The sequence below is a fragment of the Cyprinodon variegatus genome, unplaced genomic scaffold (assembly GCF_000732505.1).
Source record: "Cyprinodon variegatus isolate N-32 unplaced genomic scaffold, C_variegatus-1.0 Scaffold1321, whole genome shotgun sequence".
Classification (NCBI taxonomy): domain Eukaryota; kingdom Metazoa; phylum Chordata; class Actinopteri; order Cyprinodontiformes; family Cyprinodontidae; genus Cyprinodon; species Cyprinodon variegatus.
In genome coordinates this window covers 103836-113163 of record NW_015151774.1, presented here as the reverse complement: position 1 = coordinate 113163, position 9328 = coordinate 103836, and the positions used below count along the sequence as shown (strand labels likewise).

The window sequence follows — 9328 nt, the reverse complement described above, 5'->3', positions numbered from 1 at the left end:
AGGTAAATAAGATGATTTACCAATTGAATGAATATTTCTACTCCTAAAATAAGATATTTAGATAATATGTACTTGAAATAACACATTGCAATTGTTTTTTTTCTTATTTTAAATGTAAGCTGTCTGGTTTCATTTGCAAAGTGTCTCACTTCCATCCTCAATTCAAGAACAAATGCACGTTTTTTTTAAGATAAAATTGACTTTTATTTAGATTTCATTTTTTGCTGTGTGGTGGGATTTATTGTCAAATGAAAACATCAGGGAAACCTGGAAAGTAAAGATGCATTTTCCAGGCGGTCATATGATCCTGTCCTGCAAAAATTATCTAGAAATAAGTAAATATTTACTAAATTAAGTTTATTTACTGTTAATCAGAGCAGGTAAATAAGATAATCTGCCAATTGACTAAATGTTTTTACACTCAAAATAAGATAATTAGATAATATGCACCTAATAAAGACAATGCAATAGTTTTTTTTCTTATTTTAAATGTTAATTGTCTGGTTCTATTAAAGTCTCTCACTTACCTCCTTAATGTGTGAATAAAATCCACTTATTTTAGGGTAAAATAGAGACATGAGGTCTAAATCAATGTGACAGATCATTTCCTGCAGCCTGCTGCAAACAGGCCTGTTACCATGACAACCACAGGTCAGTATCTGCATCATTTCCACGGCTGAGGCGGTTTTACCTGGGCCGGGTTCTGCTGCAGCCCGTCATCAGCGGGCCGGACGTAGCGTTTGGTAGCTTCTTCATCCATCATCTGAAACACAAACACAGTTTGGACCCGACATGTTCATCGACGGAGGGCAGATGGTGACCTCTGCACCTGCAGGGGAATCTAGAAATACATTATGTAGATAGGTTCTGAAGGCTGACTGGACCTCGTCTTTACTCAGAGTTCTGGTTCTGTTACAAACATGGAGGAATTATTAAACAGCCAGAATTTATTTAGGTTAAAGGTTTCATTTCTAGTTTTTTTTTTTTTTTGCAAAGCTGCAATAAAAACATGTAAAAGTTAAAAAAGTGGAAAAAAGTTGTAGCAATCGTAGAAATCCAGAATCAGATGTTTCAAAGCAGTTTGGTTCTTCTAATAATGTTTATCCTCAGTGTTTCTTCCATCTTTATAATTTTATTTTCTCCTTTTAGTTTCTCCTGGATTATTGCTTTATTCTGATACGTTTCCTCCTGGGAGAAGTTTAGAAATCTGGATCCAATCCTCATTTCTCTGAAATATAAAACTAATTAAAAAAAGGAATAAAATCCACAACAGAAGTGAAGATTTGACACGTCTGGAAATACGAATCTATCTTTAAAAACAAAGCAACGAGAGTTAGAAATCGAACCAAACTTTCTGTTAATTGATGTTTGAATCCAGTTGCTTAAAAATCAGAAATTATTTAACACTAAAATGTTATTTTTAGAACTAATTCTTCATCCATATTCTCTGTTATCTATTGAAATATGCGTTTTGGATTTCTCTTTAAATCTCCTCACTTCATTTCTTAAATTAAGTGTATTTATCCTTAATTTGAGTAGAGAAATAAGATAGTTTGCCAATAGAATGAGTAGTTTTACTCTTCAAATAAAATAATATGCACTTTAAATAAGACAATGCACCTGTGTTCTCTTATTTTAAGTGTAAATTTTCTTGTTCCATTGGTAAAAAGTCTCCTTTACCTCCTCAATCCAAGAAAAATGCACTGATTTTAAGAAAACATTGATTTTTTCCAGCACTAATTTAGTTTCTAGTGTAGTTTTCCTTTAAATGAGTAGATCTGAATGGAAGAAAGTAGCAGCTGCTGGTTTGTTTCCATTAAATCCAGTGTGATTGCCGCAGGGCTGCAGGCAGAGAGAGTTTCTTACCTTTGCTGCTGTGTCTGTGACAAAGAGAACAGGAGTGAATCAGAGCGAGCAGCGCCGTGTGTGTGTGGTAATAACAGAGGGAGTGAGCCTGTTGTGTTTGTCGCTGCGCTTAATGACAGATGTCAAACAGAACCGCACAGCAGCCTGGCATTAAGGCTCAGTGTCTCAGTATTAATGGCAGCCTGCAGACGCAAACAGGACTCACATCATCGCAGCTGGACGCAGGTTCTGACCCCAACAGAACCGGCTCATCGGGTCAGGTTCAGGATCTGGTTCCCTTCAGAGAAAAGCTGAAAGTGGAATAAAGAGGTGAAGTTACTGACTTTAAAGTTCTGCAGAACATCTCTGCTCCCCGCAGGCCGGGTAGGGGGGTCCACTGTCACTCCGATGGATCAGGAAGAGACGGACACCCTCACCTGGACTGGAAACACCTCACTGCAGATCTGCACCATAGATATTAATGCTCTGAACTTCCAGATCAATCTGTTTTTGCACCTTGTTTTTTTCTCCCACACTGTTTAGATTTAATCACTGCTGAACTTTAAGGAATGGAAATGTTCATTTATTGTCTGAAAGTTGTACGAAACGAAATGACAATAACAGTAGTCTTAAGTCAAAGAGAGGACTGTTCTAGAAATGGAGGATGAATCAGTGGATCTGATGGTCAGGTTTGCTTCTGAATCAAGAAGGACCTCAGATAAAACACTGAGGAACAGATGAGAAGGTCCTGAACTGACAGAGGATCCAGAAAGATCCGATATTATTAGACAGATCCATGGATTATTTCACTAATCAACTCATTTGGTAAACAATGAATCATTAACTGGAGTATATGGATTGTAAAACCTGCCTTTAGCTGACAGAGTGACCCACTTAGAGCAGGAATTATACCAAGATTGTAAAAAAAAATATATAAACATTTTGCATTTAAGATTAAAAATATAATTTTCTGTCAATCTGCTCCATCTAGAACCCCTCAAGTTGAAAAGTTTGAGTTTCACCTGGTTTAATTTCATAAAAAGTCTTGCTGACTACCTGATTATTAATCTATTAATCGAAAAAATCGACAGATTAATCAATTTGCAAAGCAATCATCAGCTGCAGCCCTACTTTCATGAATGATACCCAGAAGTTCTGGGCGAGAGGAGGAGTAGCAACAATCTTCCAGTCTGACTTACTGATTACTCCAAATGTAGTTAATAATTACAACTCTTTTGAACATTTAACCCTTAATTTCCCTGATCCAAATTGCAGAGCAAGAAAACCTCTTCTTTTTGTAACTTTGTATCGTCCACCAGGTCCTTACTCTGAACTTCTGATTTGGCAGCCTTTAATGCTATCTTAGACACTTTTGGCTTTGTTCAAAATGTGAATAGTCCCACACATTCTCATCTTCATACTTTGGATCTTGTGCTGACATACGGCATAGAATGTGAAGAAATAACAGTATTTCCTCACAACCCTGTCCTCTCTGACCACTTTCTAATAACCTTCAGGATTACTTTAACAGAGTTCTCCTCCCCCAAAAGAAGGTTCCACTTTAGCAGATAATTATCAGTGCATTTATAAATTTTAAAGAATCTGTTTAGTTTATTCCCCTTCACAGGTTGATGATTTTGTTGATGGGGTTGCTAGTTCTCTGCTTAGACAGTGCAGCCCCTTTGATAAAGAAAAACTTTAAAAATAGAAAACTGGCTCCTTGGTTTAACGCAGAGCTGCACAGAGCAAAATACAAGGAAAATGAAAGGAAAATTGTGCTCCACATGCCTACAGGAATCCTAAAAGTACTTTACTGCTGTATTAAAGGACCCTTAGTAAAGCAAGCGTTGGTTGGTCTGTATTTCTGAAGTTAGAGGAAACGATCTCTCAGCCTGACCTTAAGGTTCCCTTTATTTGTAGAAGAGGAAGTGGAAACAGTTTGAATGTGTAGACACTGAGTCAGACCCACTCAATGTGAGGTGCGGGCAGCTTTATTGGTGTCATACAACAGAAAATACATACAAAATATTCACAGATTACGCAAAATAACAGAGGCTAGAATCCAGAAAGCATTTCAGTCCACAGGATCGTTCAGTAGCTGATCACCATGGCAACAAATTGGTCATAACTAAGCTGAAACCTGAACACGTGACTGCATGTCCTCACACACAAACAAATATAGTCCTCTGAGAAGCAAAACGTACAAAGAGCTGTAGAAAAATACTCTTAGAAACCCAAACAGCAGCAGCAGATTGGTGGAATGTTCTGGAGACCTCAGCGACGATAGGAACATCAAACACTCAGCTGTTAGCAAAGTCAGGAAACCAAACGGGAGCAGGGCTTCAAGAGAACACTGGTTCTTTAGGAATCTATGCACCAGAGGAGGGAAAACAGAGAAAACTGGAACGGTTTAGCAGCAGATCAATGACGTTCAGCTCTTTGATTATAAATTTGATCTCCAAACTGTTCAGGTTCAAGAGATCAGCTCTTTCACTCCACAATATTCACCACAAAAGCATGTAGTGTTAATGAACTACAGCCTAAACCCTCAAATCTAAAACTAGAACTATCATTTTAGCAGCAGCATAAAATATGTAGCAGCTAGCTAACCGCATTAATATCCTTATTTAGGGTTAATTGTGCCACAAAGACATTAAATTGTGCTGTTTTTAGTTATTATACCTTCAAGGGGTTTATGAAATGACAAAAAGTTTCTAAAGCAACATTTAAAGATGATTATTTCTTGTAAAAAATCAAATAATTAGCTGGAAGCTAGCTAGCATTACATGCTAACAGTTACTCCTCTTGTTGGCGGATTAATTTAAAGATGGACGTCATGAAACATGATTTGTTAGTTGGTTTTTAATCCACGTCTGTTAGCCGACACTTTAAACTTTAGCTAAAACGCAACGCTGCTCCTAGACGAACTACAACAACACGGCTAAAGCTAACAGAGCTAGTGTGCTACATTTGTGCTTCACATTATGCTGACAATGCTTTGTTCATGTTAGTAGGTCTGTAGGATCGATCAATAAAATATGTTTTTAAGTGAAATACAGAAAAATATAATTTAGATGATAAGTTGAGATTTCCTGTTAACATTTGTTTACATTTTGTTCCATATATGTACAAAGTCCTACTGTTACAGATAAGCTGATTAAATGTATTTTTGCTCTTAATTATGTGATAAAACATAAACATGCTGAATAAAAAAATCAATTTAATAGGATTTTGTCGATCATTGTGTTTATGTGATGATCTTATGTTTACCGTATTTTCCGGACTATAAGTCCCTACGTTTTTCCCACGCTTTGAACCACGCGGCTTATAAGTAGCTGCAGCTTTTCTGTGGATTTTTTAGAACAACCAGAGAGGAAAGTCAAAGCTGGAAATGAAAGACTAAGGGGCTAATTTTAATTTAGCAATAAGATGCTAGCAGCAGGCGCGACAGGGAACAAATGTCCCAAATTCACACATTTTGACATTTATTTGCTGCACTAAAGATGTCGGACCAATGAAGAGACTGTGGTCAGGAGCTGATAAAGCCCCTTTCTTCAGTTGGTTGTCACTACCGGATCCGTCCCCGAAGCACGATCCGTCCTCCACATGCAGTTTTTCTTACTTTTTTATTCTTTTGTCCTTTTCCGGCGGGGGATTCCTTTTGAATATTTATTTATTTTCATAAATATTGAATATTCTAAAAACCAAAAAAGCAAAACATAAAAAAAAACCCCACCAAAATAGCCTTTAGAACGTTACTGTGACTGCTCCGAGCATGTCCCATGATGACGTCATGTAATACAATGGAGAGAATGTAAAACGTATCCACTTCTTCCAGAAAAGTCTTCAATATGTTCTATACGAATATAGCTTAGCATTCTTTAATGTTCTAAGCATATCAATAAGTATTTTCAGTACCGTTTCTGCGTAGTTTTCGTCATCTTATTATTCTGCTCGCGCATGGGCAGGAGGGATCGTGATTTCGGGACGGATCGGGTAGTGACAGTCACTACCCGATCCGTCACGGTAGCACAATCTGTCTTGCACATGAGCGAACAGATATACATCTGGGTGTCTATAAATAATGTATTTATGGTACTAAAACTACGTATTTCTATCCTTAACTCCGCTAAGAATGCTAACACCTTTAAAAAATGTTTTATGACTTTTGTGAGACAATTGTGATGCTTTTTACATTTTCTGGGTTAAACTGCTTCTCTGATGTCATCATGGGACATGCTAAGAGCTAAATCTGATTAAACCGTGTTTATCTGCATTTTAGTTGTTTCTTTCTTTAGATTATGCTCCATTTAGCATTATGTTAAAACGAAACGAAAACATAAAAGTCAAAAAGACTAGATTTATGTTTAAATCCAAAGTCCCATTTTTTCCGTTGCAGATCGGACAGAGACGAGTGATAAAACAGAAAGGATTTTAAGGCATTTATTTTCTGAGTGTTAGAAATATTTTATTTATACTCCATTTGTGTTTCATGAGTTGTGTACTAATGAAATATTATGATGTATAATGTGTGATTTATCGCTTATTAGCTCTTGCTAAAGATCGTTCCAGATAAAGGTCATGCAACAGGTTGTGAAAGAGGCCTGAACATGTGTTCTTGGAATGAGTTTAATTGTAAAACAACCACATGCTTTGTTTTAACATATGTGCTGAGGTTCAAAGGAAGATCATTTTATTTCCCTTTCCCTTAGTGCAACCTCAGCTTGTGTAATTAGGGACATCCCCTGACTTTAATAAATAGCGAGGAGAAAGCTGAAGATGGGCAGAGTGGGGTGGAGATTTGTAAACTCTGCAGCCTCTTCCTGCTCTCCTTCGCGAGTAAAACTAAACTAATTGTCTCTGTGTCTTTTTGTTTCCCTGTACGTATTTATGTATGATGTTTTAGGTGATTAGACCTGACACTCAGGAAATTAACCTTTATTATTAACCTTTAACACATTATATTTAAGTACCTTTACTATTTTTGGGGGAGGGAAAACATCATTTAGGTCTTTTTAACTAAATAACATTGAGGACGACCCGAATGGATATCTGAATGCGCATGAGCAGGACAGATCGTGCTTCCGGGACGGATCGGGTGGTGACAGTGACACTGCTGCAAGCTAACCAGCTAATGAGAGCTAGCATCATCTTCTTCCCTACTCCAGGGGCTATATGTAGAGCTCCCCCTACAGGCTTGCTGGGAGACAATTCAGTAGATATCAGCGGCTTATAGCGTGGTGTGACATATTTGTATGTTTCTAGTTCTATCCAAAAATGTAGTGGGTGTGGCTTATAGTGAGGTGCGCTCTATAGTCCTATAGCCGTGGAGCAGTGGACTAGTGGTTAGGGCATAGAGCTTGGATTTCTGAGGTTCTAATTTTAAGCCCCAATCCCACAGACTGCCACTTAACCCCACACTGCTCCCCAGGCGCCCCACAATGGCAGCCCACTGCTCCCCAAGGGGATGGGTTAAAATGCAGAGGTAAATTTCTCCAATATGAGATAAATAAAGTGGAATTATTAAAATGCAGTAGTTTGTTCATGTAAATCCCTTTATCGTCTCCCAATGAGGAAATTCACTCTCTGCATTTAACCCATCCCCTTTAGGAGCAGTGGGCTGCCATAGTGCGGCACGGGGAAGCAGTGTGGGATTAAGGGTCTTGCTCAGGGAGCCAGAGTGCAGCCTGTGGGGATCGATCCGGTTACTGCAACCTTCTCTGAGCACAAATGCACGGCTCTAACCACTAGGCCAACACTCCCCACTATTTGGGTTTTTAATCAACAGGATTAAAGACGGTTTGGTTTCATATCTGGCCTGTTTTTGTGTCTCAAACAGAAACGTCTTCTTCTGAAAATACCGCTGCGTTACATCGTTGTTTTCAGTTTGTTTTTACTTTAACTCAGGCACTAAAGAGTGAAGCATTGTGGGACGTTGAGTCCTCAGATGTTTAGCAAGGTTTAAATGAGATTAAAACCTCATCATGTCTTTAAAAACAGTAAACGATGTTATTAAATATAGCTGATGGTGAACAGAGGCTCCCATGGAAAACTACAGGAACGCATCAGGGAGAGACAGGAAGTTGTTTGTTGTTTCAGGGATATTTTAAGATGACCCTGGATGTTTCTGTGGAAACGGATTTAGATTCCACAGAAATAAAGCTGCTAATAAAAGAATAATGTTCCTGTTGGAGTTAAACCCATCTGATGTTTCCTTTTTCTAGAGACTAACAGGCTGAAGGAGAAAAATAACCTGCTTATATTTAAGGAAAACCAGCGAGGATTAGAGTTCGGACGACATCAACTGGAAGAATGTTCTAATCTGCAGAGCGATTTGGGTTTTGATGGATTTATATTATTTATGAAGCAGTGAGCTGATCTCAAAGGTTCAGGATCAGCTGTTCTAAGACTTGAACAAATAAAAACGATTTATTAATAAGGTCATAATTCATATTAGCTTCTATTCAGAGTTTAGAAAATCCCTCTGAACCTGGAGAACAGAAGACATTCAGTTTTTCTCTACTTCCAGCAAACATTTACTTCTGGGGCCCATAAGGTCAGAAAATTGGGCTGAAGAGGGGCCCCGGGGAGCATTATGGCCCTGCGGTTCTAGATGTTTGGCCCCGTTTGAACTGAGACAAACCTAATTGGTTCTGTTTGTACTGGGAGGGCCCGCTGGGCCCTTATAGAGGCCCCCTGATGGGGCCCCATGCACCTGTTGGGTGATAAAGGAGTGCTTGCTCACAGCCGGTACCGCCACATGGATCTCTACAGTTTTATCACAGGAACCGGGGTTGCGTTGGTACCGACAGTGACATCACTTCCCCCTGGAGCGACCCGCCGCCCGCTGTCAGTCGGTCAGGTAGGTGTGGATGTAGATCTGCTGCTGGATCCAGGGGGTGAAGTGGGTCACATTGCTGTAGACTCCAGGACCCAGAACTTTGCTGAAGCAGACGCTGCCCCAGGAGGTCAGGCCGAACAAGGTCCAGTGGAGGCCGTCCGGCTCCTCGCACACCAGCGGGCCGCCGCTGTCGCCCTGCGGCACGGTTCAGAGCGAACGTAAGAACACAGTACAGCCTAAACCCAACAGAACCACGGCAGAACGTACCATACAGGAGTCCACCGTTCCCGCCTCATAGCCGGCGCAAAGCATCCTGGGAGTTATAGTCTTCATGTCGAAGTAGGACTGGCACTGAGACTTGGAGATGATGCGGACCTCCCCCTCCTGGAGCTTGAAGGGCACTGAGGACAGACACACAGGTTCTGATCCGGACAGTGAAAAGCTTTCACACACAGAGCGGGACGGACGGAGGAGTCCTCCTCTAGGTTCAGGAGGCTAATACTGAATATATAGAGGACAGAAAGACGGTGTCTGCTGGTTGGTCCTTTAATAGTCACCCCGTCATTAAGGAGCTTCATGTCAACATCACCTCTAGCATGCTGCTATAGGCTTAGACTGATGGAGGACATAGGGACCCCTTTT

The 9328-nt window shown here is 39.8% G+C and overlaps 2 protein-coding genes across 2 annotated transcripts in view; both read right to left on the bottom strand.

The window, feature by feature from the left end:
* LOC107102796 (mitochondrial sodium/hydrogen exchanger 9B2-like) overlaps positions 1 to 1719 on the bottom strand; it is a 22721-nt gene extending 21002 nt beyond the window's left edge. Inside the window, exons 1-2 of the mRNA XM_015402229.1 lie at positions 1681 to 1719; positions 692 to 763 (exon numbers count right to left, since the gene is read on the bottom strand). Coding sequence (XP_015257715.1) covers positions 692 to 763 — 72 coding nt within the window. The 5' untranslated portion in view covers positions 1681 to 1719. The remainder of the gene's footprint in view (positions 1 to 691; positions 764 to 1680) is intronic.
* Positions 1720 to 7555: 5836 nt separating this feature from the next.
* The window catches only part of LOC107102792 (atrial natriuretic peptide-converting enzyme-like), a 23171-nt gene continuing 21398 nt past the window's right edge, over positions 7556 to 9328 (bottom strand). The window contains exons 22-23 of the mRNA XM_015402224.1: positions 8954 to 9087; positions 7556 to 8881 (exon numbers count right to left, since the gene is read on the bottom strand). Coding sequence (XP_015257710.1) covers positions 8696 to 8881; positions 8954 to 9087 — 320 coding nt within the window. The 3' untranslated portion in view covers positions 7556 to 8695. The remainder of the gene's footprint in view (positions 8882 to 8953; positions 9088 to 9328) is intronic.